Source organism: Triturus cristatus, chromosome 12 (genome assembly GCF_964204655.1).
Source record: "Triturus cristatus chromosome 12, aTriCri1.1, whole genome shotgun sequence".
Taxonomy (NCBI): domain Eukaryota; kingdom Metazoa; phylum Chordata; class Amphibia; order Caudata; family Salamandridae; genus Triturus; species Triturus cristatus.
In genome coordinates, this window is record NC_140595.1 from 10,308,512 (window position 1) to 10,330,102 (window position 21,591).

The 21,591-nt window shown below is 48.9% G+C and overlaps 1 protein-coding gene across 1 annotated transcript in view; it reads left to right on the forward strand.

The window, feature by feature from the left end:
• R3HDM4 (R3H domain containing 4) overlaps positions 1-21,591 on the forward strand; it is a 203,066-nt gene that overhangs the window by 162,276 nt on the left and 19,199 nt on the right. The window contains exons 6-7 of the mRNA XM_085638078.1: positions 1,738-1,823; positions 2,172-2,227. Coding sequence (XP_085494204.1) covers positions 1,738-1,823; positions 2,172-2,227 — 142 coding nt within the window. The remainder of the gene's footprint in view (positions 1-1,737; positions 1,824-2,171; positions 2,228-21,591) is intronic.

The following is a 21,591-nucleotide window of genomic DNA, read 5'->3' on the forward strand; positions in this document are numbered from 1 at the left end:
GAATGATCCTTCAAATTGAGTAGAATGGGAAGCACTACAATTCTACAAAACGTAAGGTGCATGTACTAGTTTCTTTCATTATCTGCCGGCTCAGTGTGGCTAAGTAAAGCAGGGTTAGTATGCGAATTGGAGCTCCTAATAAAGCCTGCATAAAAGCTTTTTAGCAATCAACCAGTTATATACAATAAGCTTGAATAACTACATGCTTAATGAGACTTTGTTGATGTTTTTAAAAGCTTAAGTGCTTTATAGAAGGGATGGAACAATTGAAATATGCAAAGCTTGATAGTCTCTACAGACAATTCTTCAAATACGATCTCTATACAACTACTTGTATGGTTTGGAATATCTGTATATAATAGTCACTCCAGAGATAGCATACCAGACTTGTATAACACAGCAACTATATATATAAAGAAGATATCAAATAAGTGGCAAATGGGGGCCAGGCGAAACAAAGCTCCGAATCAACCAACCAGAGCTCAGGGCTATTGCCTTATCACTGAATTTGTTTCTCCCTAAGATAGAAAAATCATCGATGCTCATGCGCACAGACAAAACCACCAGTATGTTTTATCTCAACAAGCAGGGGGTGAAACGCTGATCAGTGCTATCTCGTCAAGCACAACGCATCTGTAACTGGGCTTGTCAATATCCGATATCGCTCAGAGCAGAACATGTTCTAGGAGTGTCCAACATCCTCGCAGACTCGCTAAGCAGGATCAGTATCCTATACCACAAGTGGGAGCTAAACCAGCACATTCTGGGCAGTCTTTTCCACTGGTGGGGCAAGCCTAATTTGAATCTGTTTGCTACGAAGGAGAACAGAAAATGCCCATTCTTCGCAAGTGGGCATCCCCAACAGGGATCGTGGGGGAATGCGTTTTTGATGAGATGGTCAGGAATCTATGCTTACGCTTCAGCCCCGACACCCCTCCCCCTCGATCCCGTTAGTCCCACGGATGCTCAACAAACTGAACAGAGAGCCTTGCAGACTTCTCCTCATAGCTTACAAGTGGCCCAGACAGTTCTGGTTCATCGAGCTCCTGCTCCTCTCGGAACAACCTCATGACCAGCTCATACCAATACCAACATTGCTGCCCATGAACCAGGTCCAGGTCCGTCATTCTGACCCAGGATCACTCCACTTATCAAACTGACTCATGAGTTCTCCATGACGTTCTCTCAGACTTCAGAGAAATCCTTGCCAAAGCAAGAGCGGACACGAAGAACACAACTTATAAACTCAGCTGGGAACACTTCTGCCTTTGGTGTGCGGACTCTAAGGTCCACCCTCTCACATCAGCAACAAAGGAAATCCTTCCATATCTGCTCCACCTGGCAAGATGCCAGACCTGAGGCCTGAAAACCCTGCCTACAGACCATTGATGCTAGTCCATTCAGACTTGTGGTCGCTGAGCTAGAGATGAGAGGTAAAAGCTCAGAACTGGTATCCCCTTCAGGCTTCTTGTGGCTGGGCAAGAGATGAGGTAGACGCCAGCACCGTTATCCCCTTCAGGCTTCTTGTCGGGGTGCTAGATAGTAGAGGTAGCCATCCAACACCGATATAGCCTTCATCCCGCATTGCTGTGCTAAGGTTGAGGCTCGGATAGTCTGCTGCACTCAGGGCTTGAACTGTAGCCTTTTCACCCATCCTGAAATTCCTTGTGTGTTCTTATTGCCGTACTTTGTCACTAACCTGTCTACTGCTGATAAATCTTGTTTTTCTTCTCACAGGGCACCTTGGAGGGTTTGGAGGAGGAGCTGTTGACTTTTTTTTCTGTGAGCCCTCAGTCTGTGTACACGGCCATGCTGCAGAACAGGTGAGCATGCCTGGTTGGAGAAGTGGATAATGCCGCCAGATGTCTGTGCGAGCTCTTGTAGGGGTAGCATAGTTTACATGCTACGGTTCCCTTTTCTGCAAGTCTGTGTACCTGTTTAAGTGTACCACACCACTTGAAAGCTTCTGGGGAGGGGCTTTGTCTTTCTGAGAGACTTTTGTAGACTGTACACTGGAGAGGACATTGGAAACTACCTTCCTGGGGACCTTGCTCTGTGTTGAGGGAACGGAAAGCAGCAATGCTCAGTTTTCTGACTCTTGAAGTGCTTCGCTTCAGTGATCTGGACCTTGTGCCTGGTCTTGTTGTAATGTGCAGTATATTCTCTTTTAGCTACGAGCGGCTGCTGCTTCACGCCGTGTGCCAGTACATGGACCTCGCCTCTGCTAGTAAGTTGCTTTACCTGACCCTTTTATCATGAACTTAACCCTAACCGCTCACTTCAAATGCTCTCCTTCTAAACTGTCTTCCACAAAGCTCCACCATCATCCTGAACTCATCCTCTCCTCGCTTAACTCTACCTAGCCCCCTGTCTCCTCTTGCCACTCAGCACTGTCCTCTGAAACCTGGGCCAGGCACACTTGAATTATGTGATCCTCCAGCTGTAGTTTTTACACATAGTTATTGATTTGCCACATAATCCATAATCCTCTGCATAGTTTGCAAATTTTAACAAAAAAAATAGGTCGTTTCTACCTCCAAATGAATGAGTATCAATAGAAAAAAAAAACTGCCACATGTGGTACAGTGCAGTTGCAAGCTTTTGGTTGCGCAGAAGCAGGTCACCTTTCATTTGCTAATTGCTGTATTTAGGTGTGTGAAGCTGACATAAGTGAAGCAATACCACTTACAAATGTGCAGCATTACGCTATGTAATTTGCCATTTCTTGTTCCATAATTTACTCCGCTCTGAAACAAAACTTGGTCTTTCCCTGCAGCCCTGAACGCATTCTCCTCCTGACATGGCCCGCTCTTCTCCTGAGATAATATCCCTGTCCTGGTGACCTGACCCATTCATCCCGACCTTAGCCCGACTTCTCACTTCAGCTATCTGTGGCTCCTCTATCCAACTGACCACAGCTCCTCTATTCAACTGAGCCTGGCTTGCCTCTCTCCTCTTCATTGAAACGACTTTCTCTCCTTCGTATCTAGAAGTCTTCCTCCTCATTGCACCACAACTTTCTCCTCCTGATTCAAACTCTGCTCTTTTGATCTAAACCCCCTCATTTCCTGCCCTGAACCAGCTCTCCTCCTAACCCGAACTTTGTCTGGCCTCCTGACCCCAGCCTCCTTTCTCTTCCTGGTGCAGTTGTCCTCTCTCCTCCTGCCCAGAACCCCTCTCTCCTTCTGCCAGGAACCCCCTCTCTCTTTCTGCCCCAACCCCACCTCCTCCCACCCTGAAGCCCTCTTCTCTCTCCCCTCCCACCCTAAAGCCCCTCCCCTCCTGGTCCAATCCACTCTACCCCTAAATCAACCCATTTCTCCTGACAGAGGCCACTGCACTTCGCTGACTTGTCCCTTTCCCCTGCTGACCTGGCCCTTTCCCCTGCTGACCTGGCCCTTTTCCCGCCAAAGTCAGGCTCCTCTTTGCTATTGGTCCAGATTACCTCACTCCAGCTGACTTTATCCCTTCTCTACTGCTGACTCTATCCTCTCTCTCCTGCTGACTCTAGCCTCTCTCTCCTGCTGACTTTGTCCCCTCTATCCTGTTGACTCTGTCCCCTCTCTCCTGCTGACTCTATCCCTTCTCTCTTGCTGACTTCGATCCTTCTCTCTTGCTGACTTCGATCCTTCTCTCTTGCTGACTTCGATCCTTCTCTCTTGCTGACTTCGATCCTTCTCTCTTGCTGACTTCGATCCTTCTCTCGTGCTGACTACAATCCCCTTTCTTTCTGACTCCGACGTCTCCTTCCTATTGGCTGTTTTCTCCTCTTGAAGCAAAACTCATCTCCTGACCCACACCATAATCTCTCTGCTATGCCCTCTCTCTCAACCCAACTTTCACTCCTGTCCCACGCCTCTCTCTTTTTCCAAAACTCTTCTGTCTTCCCCAAAAAATCAAGTGGTTTGCTTTGTGACCTTTTCTCACCTGCCTTTAAACTTCTCTCCTGGCACTGCATCTTCCTCAGTTATCCTGGCCCTTTCCTTGCAAGTTACATTGATGGCTCTCTTGTCTACTGTGTGTCAGTGTATGTGTACATTTTCTATTAGTTCTAATTGTATGTATGTCACGATTGTTTTACCTCTGTATTTGTGTTGGTGCGCTCATGGCTGGTCTACGTGTATGTATGTGTGAGCACACACGACTGGTCCTTTTCTGTGTATCCGGCAGTGTGAATACGACTGATCCTCTTTGCTTTATGTGTCAGTATGAATGCTTACTCTGTATCTGTTACTGTGTATGCAGCTGGTAGTCTTGTCTGTGTATCTGTGTGTGTGTATGGTTGATCCTCATCTGAAGCAGTGTAAGCATGTGTGTGGCTGATCCTCTCATCTTTATCTGTTAGCGTATAAATTACTAGTTCCCTCACCTGTATGTGCAGCTGCTCCTTGTGACTTTGTAACTCTGTGTTCGTCTTTTCGCCGATGTATGTATGGGATGAGGATAGGTCCTGTTGTCTGTTAATGTGTTTGTGACTCGCTCTATCGGCTCTGTAGCTGTCCTTGTGTATACGGCTGGTCGTCTTATCTGTAAATGTGGTTGATACTCCGAACGCCTGTGAGGCTGGTCCTTTTTATAGCTGTTTGTATGTGTCTGCCTATGAGGCTGGTCCTCACTATATTTGTGACTGTGTGTTTGGATTGTTCTCTTGTCTGTGTATGATTCGGTGTTCCTGCAGCTGCTGTTCTCACCTACTCTTTATGTGGTCCTCATGTCTGTGTCTTTCACTGTGCCTGTGGCCTATTCTCTTATCTGTATATGTGCCATGCATGTGGCTGTTCCTTTCACCTGTGTGTTTTAATGTATAAATGTTTTTGTCTGGTTCTCTGTGTATATGGGTCTGGTTCTAATGTGTGTGTGACTGTTCCTCTTTCTATTTTTTTCTTTGTGTTTGGCTGGCCCTCTTGCCTGTAGAGTTAGTGTGGGTATATTTGTCCTCTTGTCGGTGTATCTCTGTAGGTGGCTCTTCTCATGTCTGAATGCGTCAGTGTGTATAAAAGAAAATGCCTTTTGTTGTTTCTGTGCAAAAGTGCGTGTGTGCATTTTTGTGGCAGGTCCTCTCTATGGATCTGGTTGGATCTGTGTGGATCTGCTTTTCATCTGTGTGTGTGGTACTCTGTGTATTTGTCAGTGTGGATTTGTTTCAGCTATTTATTTATCATTGTGTGTAGTCCTCTTTGTTTGTGTGTGTATGTGGATGGTTCGCTCATCTGTATCTGACAACGTGTCCATTGTGCCATATGGGTGGCTGAACCTGTATGGGTCATCGTGTGTGCATTTATGAATGTGGCTTTGTGTAGCTGGTTTTAAAATGTATGCCTTTCGTTGGTTCATGTGTGTGTATTTCTGAATATGTGACGGGTGCTGGTGTCTCTATGGATTAGTTTTTATCTCACTATCCTGTTTTCTCACCTGGGCACTCCTCATGTGCTAGAAGGCTCCTTGCATATAGGTATGGTTGTGTGTTTTTGTGGGTGGTCCTCTTTGCATGCCATGTTTCTTCCCTTGTGTGTAGCTGTCCATGTGTGTAGCTGGTCCTCTTGTGTCTATTTGTCAGTGTCTAGATTGCGGTTTCTTTCAGAAGATCTGAGTACTCGAGTGTAAGAAAGCTGTATTAGTTAAGCACTTGTAGGCCATGTGTTTGAATTCCAACAGGGCGAGAAGAACCTTTTACCTGTCCAAGGGTTACACTACGAGTACTACTGACCTAACTCATTGGTATTGACAGTTTTACTGAAGAACTGCACTTTTTATCGGGTGCTTGTTGATGAGTATGTGCATCTGGCTACTTATTTGGATGGTAATTATGTGTTAATGTGCATGTTTCTATGTGTGCTGTAATATGGGCTTGCATAGGTAGTCTTGGAGTTAGTGCCAAAGGTTGTTCTAAATGTGAGTGGTCTGTTGCATCAATTTGTAAGTAGAAGTGTTCTAAAATTCCTGGGGTGGTGTGTGGTCAATGAGAAGAGTGAAATAGCTTGTGTTTCCAATTGTGTAGCGACCTGTGTCTGGAATGCCTGACAAAAGGTGTCTGTGATGTTGGGGCAGACTGCACAATAGTTAGATTTTGTGTTAGTCAGTAGGTGGGGTGTTAGTTGTGATGTCATTTGTGGCAATAGGTGGTCTGTGAGGCTGGGCACGACGAGCAATTTACATGTTTTCAAGCAGACATTGGAGAAGAGCTGGCTGTGCTGCACTTTCTCTCCAGGCCATTGATGCCTGAGGTCTGTGTGACCAGGAGGAGCGTTTTCCCATTAAGAAGTCAGCATGTGAGAAGAACAACATGGTTCTCTTCCAGGGGATACTCCTCAATAGTCATAAGCACTGAATAGTCCCACCAACGTGCGGGGACTATATATATATATATATCTCCAACAACTAAGGACTAGTTCTGTAATATATAGGCTGCAGAAGGCTGCAAATAGAAAACACCTCAAAAACTGTTGCCGTGCCTTTAGGACCTCCAGGCTCCCATCATGCCCCACAGGTGGCAGTTAGGCCAGTTCTTTTTTTTTTCTGGCTCCTTCTGTGAGGATCTTGTAACATTGAGCTCTTCAGTTAGTGGATTTTTCTTACTAACTGGTTTTGTGAAGCTGAATTTTTTTACCTCATTTGACGTTTTCTACTACTAGCAGTACTATTCCACCATTTTTTCTGACTTTCCTGTTATTTTTTTGTCAGAAATGTCCTTCTTGTGGGAAGAAAATGGCAAAATCTGACCTACACTTGCTCTGTATAGTATGCTTACTATCCTCACAGACCTGAAAATGTGCTACTACTGCCAGCAGTTCTCCAGAAGGGCCCTTTGTGAAAGGGAGAAGATCAAACTACATGCCATGCAGGAGAGAGGCAATGAATCTAAGTGGCCTGGAAAGACATCCTCCTAAAGCACCCTCCTCTCAAGTAAGGTCTGAGCACAAGAAAAAGGGGAAAAAAGGATACATCAGTCAGATTTGCAGTCGACAGGGAAAAGATCGGCGTCAAAGGTACCCCTATGCTCACCGTTGGTTTCTAAGTCATCGGCAGGAAGACCTTTATCGCAGTTGACGCCGAAAGACCAATAGCCGTTGAAGCGCAGGATGCCAGGAGTGGCAAGTAAGTCTAAGCCTAGACTGGCGCCAGTTACACACCGGCCGACGTCGAATCTACCTCGTCAACGGACTACGTCTGCTTCACCTACGACGGCAGAGCGCAGACGCTTAATGACGAAGACACACCGCCAACAACGACATGGGTGTTCGACGTCGAGGTCCCCTGTTCCGACGTCGAGGGCACGCCGCCACGATCTTCAGTGACAGACTATTCTCCTACCTTGTCGTCCACTCCTCCCACCAGAGTATCACCAGTGGATGACATCATGACGTTCAACAAGGTCCTTTGTAACGGGGCTCCGAAACTCAACATTGAGATGTCTTCAACAACTCCCTCATCTTCGGTCATATTTGAAACCCTCAATCACAGGTCGTCCACTAAACCCCTGCTCCCTTTGGTTCCTGGACTTGTAGAACCAGCTCTTCACACTTTTCACAATCCTGTGTTAATTGGAGCAGCGCCACCATGCATAATCAAGAAATTAAGAGCCCCAGAACAGGATCCATAGTTCCTGAGGTCTGATCCTCCACCGAACTCGGTTATAGTATAGCAGCAAGGAAAGTGCACATTGGGGCTTCCTCCTCTGCAGTCCCTCCTGATAAAGACCCCAAATCCATGGACTCAATCTGGAAGAGGATATGTAACACCTCAGCCTCTTAAATTAAAGTTGCTAGCGCTTCCGCACTCTTTTGTCGATATGACAGTTCATATTGGGACTCACTCTCATGGTTTGCTGATAAGGTGCCAAAAGAAGATCGACAGGATTTTCAAGAGATCCTGCATGAAGGAGGGCTCGTAGCAAACCAGATCATAAGCGCAGTAGCTGATGCATCAGATCTGGCAGCTCGTGGCTATTCACATGGCATCTGTGCTAGGCGATCTTCCTGGCTGAGACTCAAGGGCCTAATACTGGAGGCCCAACACAGAATTGTCAACCTTCCCTTCAATGGGACTTCTCTTTTTGGCTCTCATGCGGACGATGAGATGTCCACAATGAAGTCAGAACTTGACACCTTGAAGGCAGTAGGTCTGAAGAAAAGGAAGGACTTCAGACATCAATATCGTCCTTATGATCGCCGCCAATACCAACAGAGGGTTCAAACCCCTCACTGGTAATCGCAGCAACATCATGCTAGATCGCACTATCACCAGCGCCGACCTGAACGAGGACGAGGGGCCTCCAGGCAAACAACCCCTTCGGCAAAACAGCATCCGAAACAGTGAGTGTAATTTTTCACTTGGACGAGTGGCACAAAATAACAGAGAACAATTGGGTGCTCAGTAATGTGAGGAATGGGTACTCAATCAGATTCAAATCCCCACCACCTGCCATACCCCTTCGGAGATCTTGAGTACATCAGCTAAAGCTGATTCGAGCGTAGGTCTCTATCTTGGTACTAAAACGCACCGTCAAAAAGTTCCCCGGCTATAACATCGACAGGGGATTTATGCCCATTACTTCTTGGTTCCAAAGAAAGGTCCATACAAGGAGTACAGGCCTATACACAATCTCAGACTCTTAAAAAAATGTGTTCTCAAGGAAAGATTCAGGATGTTTGCACTACACCAAATTGTTTCACAAATCCATCAAGGAGACTGGATGTGCTTCATAGACCGTCAGGAACCTTATTTTCATATCCCAGTTTTTCGAAAGCACCGGACATTTTTATGATTCAAGATAGTCAGAGCACTTCCAGTACAATGCCTTTCCTGTCGGACAAATGCAGCCCCCGCACCTTTTCTAAATGTATGGCGGTTGTAGCGGCTTTCCTGCGAAAGCAAAAGATTTTCATCTATCCTTATCTAGATGACTGGCTGTTCAACAGTGCCTCTCCCAGGCTTCTGCAAGAATATCTGCAATACTGCATTCAAGTTTTAAACCAGTTGGGTCTGTGCGTCAACTACAAGAAGTCTATTCCCATTCCAACTCAGAGAATCCACTACTTGGGAGTGACCCTAGACTCCACAAATGCAAGAATGTGTCCTTCGGACAAGACACTATCCTCAATTTTCCTCAAATGTTGCACTCTCCTCCACACAGTTCATCCCAGGGCCAGACAGGTATCCTCTCTGTTGGGCTTGATGCCGTCTTCCATATTCCTTGTCCCAAATGCCAGGCTACAGATGAGACTGTTACAACATGCAGTGGAGGATCAGTGGTCTCAAGTCTCCACCGCTGGAAATACACCATAGTCCTTCCTCAAGTAGTCAAAGCTTCACTAAGATGGTGGATGAGGAGTCCTCTTTTGTTGAAAGGAGTCCTGTTCCAACAGGAACTTCCCAAACAAACACTTGTCACAGATGCGTCCCTCCAAGGCTGGGGAGCTCACATGGGACCGTTGCAGATTCAAGGGATGTGGTCAGAAAAGGAGAACACATACCACATCAACATGTTGGAATAAAGAGCTGTACATTTGTCGCTCAAAGCGTTCTTTCCCTCCATAAAGACACGCTTCCTGTTGGTTCAGACGGACAGTACCACAACTATGTATTACCTCAACAAACAGGGAGGGACCAGATCCAGACCCCTATCTCTGGAAGCTCAAGTGATTTGGAAATGTCTGAAACTAAATTCGCAGAAGACAGAAGTCCTAGTCCTCGTACCCTCCCCCTCCGCGTAGGACAACTCCTGGTGGCCCTCCACACCACCCCTCACGGACCATGCCCGAAACCTCGTCATCATACTCTACTCCTCCCTCACCATCACCCGACAGATCAACTCTGTCGCCTCCACCTGCTTCTACACCCTCCACAAGACCTTCAAGTGGATCCCCCTCCCCCCCGAGGCCAGAAAGACTGTCACCCAGCACTCATAACAAGCAGACTGGACTACGGAAACGCCCTCTACGCTGAAATCAACAAATCCCTGCTCCGCATACTCCAGACCATCCAGAACACCACGGTCAGACTCGTCCTCGGCATCCCACGGCATGAGCACATCACCCAACACCTGCGAGAACTCCACTTGCTCCACCTCGAGAAGAGAATAACCTTCAAGCTAGGCTCCTGCACCTATAAATCACCCCACAACAGCGGATCCAAATACCTCAACGAGTCTCCTACGTACCCAAAAGGAACCTCCGCTCCTCACCCTAGCAGAAACCCTGCACATCCACGAACCAGAGCAGGTGGAAGAAGAGGCTTCTCCTACATCTCAGCCAAAGCCTGGAACGAGCTCCCAGTCAACAGTAGATGCTTCCCCACTCTGCACACCTTCAGGAGGAGCCTCAAGACCTGGCTCTTCGGCTGTACCCCAGCTGCCACCCCCCCCCCCCCCCCGCCCCCCAGAGCCTTGAGACCCTCACAGGTGAGTAGCGTGCTTTAATCCCCCTCAATCAATAAATCATGTGCTTGTTAAAGCAGGACTAATCACCCGTGAGGGTCTCAAGGTGCTGGGGGGAGGGGGGGGGGGTCAGGTTCCCGTTCATCAAGGAGGAAGTCTATCGAGGAGCCAGGTTTTGAGGTTCCTTGTGAAGATGAGGAGCGATGTTATCTGTCTGAGGTGGAGTGGAAGGGTGTTCCAGGCTTTGGCCGCGAGGAAGGAGACGGATGGCCTCCCGATCTGGTCTTTCTGGTGTGGGGAACCACGGCGTAGGAGAGCTGGGCTGATCGTAGGGTTCTTTGGGGTGCGTGGAATTTGAGTTGGCTGTTTAGGTATGCTGGTCCGGTGTTGTGGAGGCCCTTGTGTGCGTGGGTGAGCATCTTGAAGGTGACTCCATCCTTGATGGGGAGCCAGTGGAGTGTGCGCAGGTGCTGGGAGATGTGGCAATGTCTTGGCAAGTTGAGGGCCAGTTTTGCGGCGGCGTTCTGGATGCTTGCGGTGAGTTTTTTGTTTATTCCGGCTTCGAGTGCGTTGCCGTAGAAGAGTCTGCTGGTGACCAGGGCGTGAGTGACGGTCTTTCTGTGTTCGAGGGGGAGCCATTGAAGGTCTTACGTAGGAGGCGGAGTGTGTGGAAGCAGGAGGACGTGACTGAGTTGATCTGGTGGTCCATTTTGAGCTTGGTGTCCAGGATGATTCCCAGGTTGCGGGTGTGGTCCGTGGGGGTGGGCAGGCTTCCGAGGGCAGGGGGCCACCAGGTGTCGTTCCAGGCGTCGGGGTTTGGGCCCATGATGAGTACTTCTGTTTTGTTGGTTGATTGAAATGGTTACTAGCGAATAACCTGTCCATATCAGCCATACACATCCCAGGTACCCTCAATGTGCACGTGGACGATCTAAGCCGCAACTTCGTCAAAACGCACGACTGGGTGCTAAAAGACAAGGTGAAGCACAACATTTTTCGAAGATGGGGTTACCAGACATCGATCTATTTGCGGATGCGGCAAACGCAAAATGTCACGCATTCGCATTCAGGTACCCTCAACCAGGGTCCAGAAGGAATGCGCTTTTGAACGATTGGTCAGAGAAATTACTCGACGCTTTCACCAGTCCCCCTCATACCACTGGTGATCAACAAACTCACGGATCCAGCTCGAGATGATCCTGATTGTGCCAGAGTGGTCTCGCCAGTGGTGGTATACGGACCTTCTACATCTTTCCAAGATGCCACACAGGAAATTGCCATGCCATCCAGATCTGTTAACCAAGTTCGGCTGGAAGGTCTGTTATCCCAGCCTTTCATCACTGAAATTGACAGCATGACTCCTGAGTTCCTCCAATGTGGTCATCTGGGCCTCTCGCAGGACTGTATGCAGATTTTGAAGGAAGCAAGAAGGCCTTCTACGAGGAAGACATATGCTTTCAAATGGAAGCGTTTCTATCTGTGGTTTACAGTCAACGGACATAATCCCATTCTTGGCTAAGAACAGGTTATTCTATTTTACCTTTTGTACTTGGCTAAAGCAGGTTTACAGTTTTCGTCTTTTAAAGTACACCTGGCGGCAATTACAGCTTATAGAAAGTCACCTACACAGGCTTCTTTCTTTCAAATGCCAGTTGTTAAAGACTTCCTGAAAGGGTCAAGAAAGGTTCACCCACCAATTCGATCACATTCCTCTCCCTGGGAACTTAATGTAGTCCTCTCTAAATGTATGGGTCCCCTCTTTGAACCCATTCACAAAGCTTCTGTGCAGCACCTATCTTGGAATACTGCTTTTGTGGTGGTAATTACCTCTGCTTGCAGGGTGAGCTTGATTCAGGCCCTATGTTCTACAGAGCCTTATCTCATTTTCCATGCTAACAGAGTGGTTCTGAGAACACACCTGAGTTTCCTACCTAAGGTGATCTCGGATTTTCATATCAATCAGTCAATCCCTCTGCACACATTTTTTCCAAATCCTACCACTCCCCCTGAGAGGGTGTTACATTCACTTGATCTAGAAAAGGGTTCTAAAATTCTACCTTGATAGAACGAAGGACATAAGAAATTGGGACCGTCTTTGTGAACTATGGTCCAATGCGCACTGGTTTCCCTTCTAATCAGTCCATCTCTAGATGGACATTATCTTGTATCACATTATCTTATCAGCTAGCTAACAAACAGCTCCCTGGCAGGCCGAAGGCTCATTCCACGAGAGGTAAAGCCGCCACTATGGCCCTTCTCAGAAATGTACCCATTCAAGAGATATGTAAAGCAGCTACATGGCGTTCAGTTCACACCTTTGCTCGCCATTACTGCCTAGATTCTAATACCCAGGCAGACGCCCGGTTTGGGCAAGCTTCCTTGAAGAACTTGTTTAGATAAAATGTTGTTCAGAGTATACCTGCTATACTGGTGTTTGTCTGCAGAATTCTCAGGGTGGGCTGCTACTCTATTCATTGCTTATGACTATTGATGAGGATCCCCTGGAAGAGACGGATACGTTACTCACCTGTAATCCTAGTTCTCTTCCAGGGGTATACTCATCAAAGTCATATGCAACCCTCCCGCCTCCCTGGACGAATACCATGGTTATAGCAGCACTCTTTTTCCTGATGATCACTATACAATGTAATACACTGTTAGAAAGATCTGACCTAACTGTCACCTGTGGGGCATGATGGGAGCCTGGAGGTCTTAAAGGCACGGCACCAGTTTTTGAGGTGTTTTCTATATGCAGCCTTCTGGGCTAATCTGCCTGCCTTTTTCCTCAAAAATAAAGGCTATGTTCAAACAAGAGTGCATTTCTCTTTCATGGTAATGTTGCAATATGCTTTATTTTAACTGAAAAAATACAATGCAATATTTGCATACTTTAGCCTAATTTGATATTTGGGTTGCATATGTATGTGTGTTTATGTATGCATTATATATATATATATATATATATATATATATATATATATATATATATATCTCCACTCGTCTGGTTCCCAATTACCGGGATAATGCAGCGCTCTTCGTGGGTGCTGGTCCCTGCGGTTGAACCACACCGCTTCAAAAATTCCCTCCAGGAGGAAGGAAAAACGGGACGCACTCTTTGCCACCTTTTTGCGCTTTTTTTTATTTTCTTAATATCTTTACTGCATGGGATACAGGCATGAGCAGATCTACGCGTTTCGGTATCCCAGATACCTTGCTCACGATCGTGAGCAAGGTATCTGGGATACCGAAACGCGTAGATCTGCTCATGCCTGTATCCCATGCAGTAAAGATAAGAAAATAAAAAAAAGCGCAAAAAGGTGGCAAAGAGTGCGTCCCGTTTTTCCTTCCTCCTGGAGGGAATTTTTTGAGGATATATATCGTGAGCAAGGTATCTGGGATACCGAAACGCGTAGATCTGCTCATGCCTGTATCCCATGCAGTAAAGATAAGAAAATAAAAAAAAGCGCTAAAAGGTGGCAAAGAGTGCGTCCTGTTTTTCCTTCCTCCTGGAGGGAATTTTTTGAGGATATATATATATATATATATATATATATATATATATATATATATATATATATATATATATATATTGATGTATGTTTTGCATGACTAGTCCTTAGTTGTTGGTTAAACATGCATTAATATATATATGTTTGTATGCATATATGTTTGTAAATGCTCCGGGGTCCCACACGTGGGCAGGACTATTCAGTGCTTATGACTTTGAGTATACCCCTGGAAGAGAACTAGGATCTAGGATTACAGGTAAGTAACTTATCCTTCTTCCTGTTGTGAGGGGCATCATCCCCTCTCTGGTTCTGTCATCAACTCTATAGCTGACGAGGTTTGTGTTCTCTTGTGCCTTTTACCGTATTGTTGCCTTTCCAGCTCCTGGTCTTTATGTTCCAGCATGGCACCCTCCTAATAACACATTCTATGTCACCTACTGAGCTGGCTTACGTATTTTGTTTGTGATAAACATTTTTATATGTTATTGATGCTCCGAACAACTGTGGTTAAATAGCCGGCCAAGAGATGCCTGCTCCGTGGTTGTCTTAGTTTAGGCATCACACAGTCCTTTCTTCCATCTGCTATTTTCATTTCTGCTGGCGAGACAGACCAGTGCTAACAGACCAGCAAACACAGTGGCAGGCTCTTCCTGCCAACGATTACGGAGCACTTTCCTGCAAAGGTTTTTTCTGTTCAGCAGAGAGTAGCAGCACACACTGGAGATGGATTATTCAGGTTTTTTTGTGGAAAGTGAATAGGAGTACTTTCCATCTATAACCAGAGCTGTTCTTTTGGTTCCATCCTCCACCATCAGGGTGGATGTGGTTGCGTACCATAGAAAGCCTTGGTATTCATGTTTTTGCGTGATGCACTGTTTCTCCGTGTGCTCAATCCTTGGAGAAACTTATATTCTCCAGCATTGGTGCTTTCATCTGTTCCCATGCTTGTCCGTCATCTGTTGCATTGCAACAGGTATGGCCTGGGTCATCAGCCTTCCCGGGGCTGGGTGGTTTTGTAGATGAAGCCCGACTGCTAGATAAAGAACGCGTATCTTTATATGCGGACATATTCTATTATATGTGACGAATCCGAAGGAGATGCTTCCTCAAATACTAAAAAATTTTGAGAACTATGGGCGTCATGCAGGATATAGAATCAACTGGAGTAATTCTACCCTGTACCCAGTGGGGGAGTAGGGGAGTAGGGGAGTCCCAGACATACCCTAGTTGTTTGCGCTGGGCAACAGAGGGATTTACCTATCTTGGCCTCTACATTACCACAGACGTGGCAGCTAGCCTAGCGCGTAACATTAGGCGGGTCTTCTCAAATTTCCAGGAAGAAGCTAAGAGGTGGAGAAGACTTCCCTTAACTATTATGGGAAGGGCCGCCATGTATAAAATGATTACACTTCCCCAGTTGCTTTACGTGCTGCAAAACACTTATAGTAAGATTCCAGACACCATGTTCAAAAATATAGACAGTGAATTGCGCTTGCTCCTTTGGGACGGGGCCCATCCACGCACTGCACTTCAGACACTACAGAGAAATCTGTATACCGGGGGTTTGGCCCTCCCAGACATTAGGGCGTACTATAGAGCATCGCACCTCATTGTCATCAATGAATGGATTCACGCACCTGGGGATCACTCGACATATAGGCTGGAAAGGCTACAGTTTAGGGAACGTACACTCCTTCACTATATGTATGGAGTTAAAGGAGGTAGCCAATTGCTACAGGCAACCCAGATGACGTTAGAGGCATGGAAAAGCGCCAAACAGCAAATGAAGTGGGACCAAAAATGCACCAGAGAGACCCCGCTGTGGGAAGGAAATAGACTAACCGTGATTGGAAAGCTGAGAGGCTTTAGGCAATGGGACCTAATTGGCATTTCCAAAATAGGGGGCGTCCTGTAAAATGGTGTGTTGGCCTCTTTCAGCACACTCCAAGCCAAATACCAACTCCACGACACTCGAGCATATGCATACATCCGTTTGAAACATGCATGGATTGCGGAGGGGTTGGATAGGGAGACAATACCGGAATATGCCCCGTTAGAGGTTCGATCCTGGCTAAAGCCATATAGTTTACCTATAAAACGTTACTCAATAACATGCCTGACAAATTGGATCCATTTCAAGCAAAATGGGAGGGGACTACTGGTGTGCTGGATGATATAGACTGTTATCTCATGCATCCTCGTGAAGTGGCAATCAAACTTAGGTTACGTCTCATCCAATACAAAATCCTGCACCGAACTTATTTTGATAGTGCAAAATTGTATAAAATAGGGAGAGCTGAAAGCCCAGATTGTCTGAGATGCCGCGTAGAAGGCGGAGCATTCATACATATCCTTTAGGAATGTAATAAGATCCAGGCCTATTGGGGAAGAATTGTGGGAGAGCTTAACAACATACTAGAAGTCCAAATAGAGCTGGAACCACGGTTTCTCCTCCTGGGAATCCCGGCAGACGTGGACATCCCACGACGTAAACTTGTATCTGAAAGAGACACGTTAGTGATAGATTCCTTACCTTAGAATATTCCCAGGCGTCAGGCTGGATCCAGAAAGTTTTTGTCAGCAGTACACTTGCGCGTCGGTAGGCGTCGTCGTACGGCTCAGCGTACGCCGCTGGCGTCGTAGCCGCCTCGCCCACGCACGCTGACGTCAGTTCTTTCTTTTTCCTCGCAGCAGCGCAGAGCCGAGAGAGAGCGGTACCCCTAGTTAAAAGTTTTAACTTAGTTTCTGACAACTTGTTTTGTCGAGTATTTGACTCCTGGTGCAGTAGGGATGCCCGGGTTTAAGTCCTGTAGGGCCTGCCATTGGAACATGTCGGTAGCGGACCCGCATGACGTGTCTCTCTTCTGCTTGGGGCACGCCCATGACCCCGATGCGTGCCCCGATTGTCGGGCCATGGCGCTGAAAGCTTTGCGGGAGCGTTCCCAAAAGTTGTTGGAGGTCCGGCAATCGGTTCCGCGCCGATCAAGGTCCCGCTCCCTTGGGAGGTTGAGGGACCGGTCACGCAGCCATCAGCATCGCTCGCCGGAATCGGGGACAGGTAAGTCGAGGCGCCATAAAAAGTCAAAGAAGTGACGTTGCTCTTCCTCTTCTCCCCACCGGTCACGTGACGCGGTGGAGGGTGCGGGGGTTCATTACCCCGCGACTCCGTTGGAGCCTCCGTCGTTGCGTGTGGCCTACCCACCCTTTCCAGGCCCGCACGTGACTTCAGATGAGGTGCAAGCCTTCATGTTGACCTTGCGCCATTTGTTTGCCCCATCGGACCCCTCCGGAGCACCTTCGGGCCCCGCGGACCCGTTGGGTGGTTCTGCCCCGGTGCAGCCGCCTTTGGCCTCGGCTACGCCGGCGCCCTGCCACGCTGCCGGCTCCAGCCTCGGCGCCAACATCGGCACCTCTGACGCCACACGGTGCCGAACCAGGATTGGTCTCTTACCCCCCGATTCCATTTCTTGTTGGGGAGTTTGTCCCATTTCCCCGGGCACTTCGTCCTTACCGGCCTCCTCAACAACCGGTGGATGAAGGGGAGTACTGGGAGGGGTCGGTGGTCCCTCTTGCAGCTCAATGCGAGGATGAGCCTGAATGGGAAGGCGACATGGAGGGTCCAGTGGATCTGGATTTGCCTCCACACCCTGGTACACTGTCCCCTTCTTCTGTGGCTATGGAGGAGGTTGGGACTTTTTCAGTGGTATTGCGTAGGGCGGATGAGGCTCTTAACTTCGCGCTCCCTTCTGTGCCTATCAGGACCAATCTCCTGACCGAGGTGCTGCAGCCACAGTCCTCATCCGCGGAGCCGTTGCTGCCCTTCAATAAGGCGCTTACTGACATCCTGTTGAGCACCAGGAACAAACCTAACATGGGGGTTCCTGTAGATAAGGGTGTGGCACGCCGCCTTCGCCCGGCGACCCCAGCTTTCTCACACAGCACCCGACGCCTGAGAGTCTGGTTGTCCAGGCATCTGCCTCGCCGAGTGCATTCCCTTCTGCTCCTCCGGACAAGGAGTCTAGGAAACTGGAGCAGTTTGGGGAAAAAGATTTTCACTTCTGTCAGTTCCCGGGTTGCGAGCGGTGAATACTGCGTGCCTGTTGGGCTGCTATTCTCATTCTGTGTGGGATACTGTGGCACAGTTGCTACCTCAGTGCCCTGTGGAGGCACGGGCGGTTTTCTCCCAGGCCATTACCGAGGGAAGAGATGCTGCTAAATTTATCATCCGTTGTGGGCTTGACACAGCTGATTCCCTCGGCAGGGCACTTTCCACAACGGTGGCTCTATGCCGTAACGCTTGGCTCAGAACTACTGGCTTCTCCGGGGTTTCCAGAACACTTTGTTGGACATTTGATGGCACACTCCTCTTTGGTGACAAGGCGGATAGCACCTTGGAATGCTTTAAGGACTCCCGGGCTGCTGCCCAGTCCTTGGGTCTCGCCACCACGCGTACTCCCTCGGGTCTGCATTTCGCTCCTTTCGAGGTCAGGGTCGAGGTGCCCAAACGTGTTCCTTTCAGTCCCGCAAGCTTGCGCAGCCGAAGTCTCAGTGCAGCCACGGACGTGGGACCCGCCGTGGTGGGTCCCGGGGCAGCGTGTGAGTCAATCCACCACCTCCTCTGCCGCCCCCGCCTCAAAACCTTCCTAGTCCGGTGTTTCAGGCCCACCAGACGCCAGTGGGTGGCAGGATTCACAATCACCTTCCCCACTGGCGCACCATCACCTCGGACAGGTGGGTTCAGCAAATAGTCCGCGGGGTTACTCCCTCCCCTTCGAGTCTACCCATCCAGCAATGCAACATCAGTACCACCGCATGTCGGGGGATCACTTGTCACTTCTCCAGCAGGAAGTTGCGGCTCTCTTGGCCAAGTGGGCCATCGAGCGCGTTCCGACACCAGAAGTAGGTTGTGGTTGTTATTCCCACTACTTCGTGGTTCCAAAGAAGGTCAAAGGCCTGCGTCTTATCTTAGGCCTCTGGAACGTCAATTGCTTCCTCCGGAAGGAGAAGTTCAAGATGCTCATGCTTGCTCAGGTCTTGACTGCCCTAGACCCGCAAGACTGGCTGGTAGCGTTGGACTTGCAGGATGCTTATTTTCATATCCTCATCCTGCCGGCCCACCGGCGTTACCTATGGTTCACAGTAGGCCATGAGCACTTTCAGTTCACCGTGCTCCCTTTCGGCCTTACCAGCACCCTCGGATGTTCACAAAAGTGATGGCGGTGGTCGCAGCTCATCTGCGCAGATCAGGGGTTTCAGTCTTCCCCTATCTCGGCGACTGGCTGTTGAAGGCTGGCTCACCCCCAGGCAGTCGTCTCCCACCTCCAGACTGCAGCCGACCTTCTGCATTTGCTGCGGTTTTCCATCAACGTTCCGAAGTCGCACCTGATTTCCTCTCAGAAGCCCTCTTCATCGGAGCGGTTCTGGATACGGCGCAGTTTCGGGTTTATCCTCCCGAACACGGAGTCTGGGACATTCGGGCTATGATTCCGATCTTTTGGCCCTGGTCCTGGGTTTCGGTCAGGAAGACCCTGAGGCTGCTGGGCCTCATGGCCTCCTGCATCCTGCTGATCTATCATGCCAGATGGCATATGCGGGCTCTGCAGTGGGACCTGAAGTTCCAGTGGAAGCAGCATCGGGGGAACCTGTTCGACTACGTCCAGATCTTGGAGAGCACTGCACAGGACTTGCAGTGGTGGCTCACGAACCAGCATTGGGTCAGCGAAAGATCCCTCTCCCTTCCCCAACCGGAGCACGCAGTTGTGACGGACGCGTCCCTCCTGGGATGGGGCGGCCACGTGGGAGAGGCGGAGATCAGAATCCTCTGGTCTCCGGCAGAGTCCAAACTCCATGTCAATCATTTGGAGCTCAGGGCGATCCTACTTGCACTGAAAGCATTCCTTCCCCCTGTCAAGGGGAGAGTGGTGCAGGTGTTCACAGACAACACCACCGCCATGTGGTACTGCAACAAACAGGGCGGATGGGGTCATGGACCCTATGTCAGGAGGCTCTACGTCTCTGGACATGGCTGGAACGTCAAGGCATTTCCTTGATGGTTCAACACCTGGCAGGTACACAGAACGCCAGGGCGGACGAATTCAGCCGCAGGTGCATTTTGGATCACAAATGGTGTCTTCACTCGGACGTGGTACCAGGTCTCTTTCAGCAGTGGGTAGAACCTTGGTTAGATCTATTCGCCACCGATGAGAACGCGCAATGTCAGCAGTTCTGCGTGTTGGAGTTTCCAAGGCGGCACTTGCTCGGAGACGCTTTTCGTCGCGAGTGGAGTTGTGGTTTATTGTACGCCTTTCCGCCTATACCACTTTTGCCCAGAGTGCTGAAGAAGATCGACGAGACCGGGCCCAAGTCATTCTTGTGGCGCCGGACTGCGCTCGAAGAGTTTGGTATCCCGAGCTACTCAGTATGAGCGTAGATCCCCCGATCCGACTGCCTCTCCTGTCGCAGCAACAGGGGACGTTCCTCCACCCGAACCTGTCCAGCCTCCACCTCCTTGCGTGGAGATTGAGCGGCGGCAGCTGATTCCATTTGACTTGCCTCCTGAAGTCTGTAATGTAATTGTGGCAGCCAGGCGTCCCTCCACTAAAACGGTATCCGCCTGCCGGTGGAAAAAATGTGTTGCATGGTGCACAGCGAAAGCTGTAGATCCTCTTGCTGCCCCTCTTTCTGAGGTCCTATTGTTCTTTCTCAAAGGCATTACTCACCTTTTCCCTCCTATTCCTTTTGTGATGCCACAATGGGACTTGAACCTGGTTCTCACATACTTGATGTGCGCTCCCTTTGAGCCTCTTCATAACTGCCATTTGCGGTTATTGACTTTGAAAACTGTCTTCCTGGTGGCCTCACCTCCCATAGACTGGTGAGTGAGCTCCAGGCTCTTTCATGTAAACCTCCTTTCCTGGCGATTCATCCGCACAAGCTTGTGCTTCGACCGTGTCCTTCCTTTCTACCAAAAGTTGTCTCTCCCTTTCATCTCGGGCAAACTGTCACTCTGCCCACTTTCTTTCCGCCTCTGCACCCTTCAAGCGAAGAGGAGTAGCTCCACCGTCTGGAACCAAAACGTGCGCTTTCGTTCTATCTCAACCGCACACAACCGTTCCGGGTGGATGACCAGCTCTTTGTTGGCTATGTGGGCGCCAAGAAAGGCTGGGCTGTGCACAAGCGAACTATCTCCCGATGGGTTGTCTTGTGCATTAAAGCCTGTTACTCTCTGGCTAAAAAGGAACCTCCGGTTGGGCTACGCGCCCATTCTACCAGGGCGACAGCAGCTACTACAGCATTGGGACGCGGTGTCCCCCTGCAAGACATCTGTCAAGCGGCCACTTGGGCCTTGTTGCATACTTTCACTTAGCACTATTGCCTTGACATTCCGGAGAGACAGCTTCTTTGGCCATTCAGTTCTCCGTGACTTTCTGGTGTAATCTCACTTCGCAGACCCACCACCGGGGTTGGTATTGCTTGGGTATGTATTCTAAGGTATGGAATCTATCACTAACGTGTCTCTTTCAGATGCACAAGTTACTTACTTGTGTAACAATATATCTGTAAGAGACATTAGTTAGTGATAGATTCCTTACCGCCCGCCCATCCTCCCCGTTCTGCGAACTGTTCTCTAGGGTTCAGGTCATCCCTTTCAGGGCCCTAGTTCTATTGCACCAGTAGTCGGTCTCTGGCATGGCTCTGCGCTCCTGG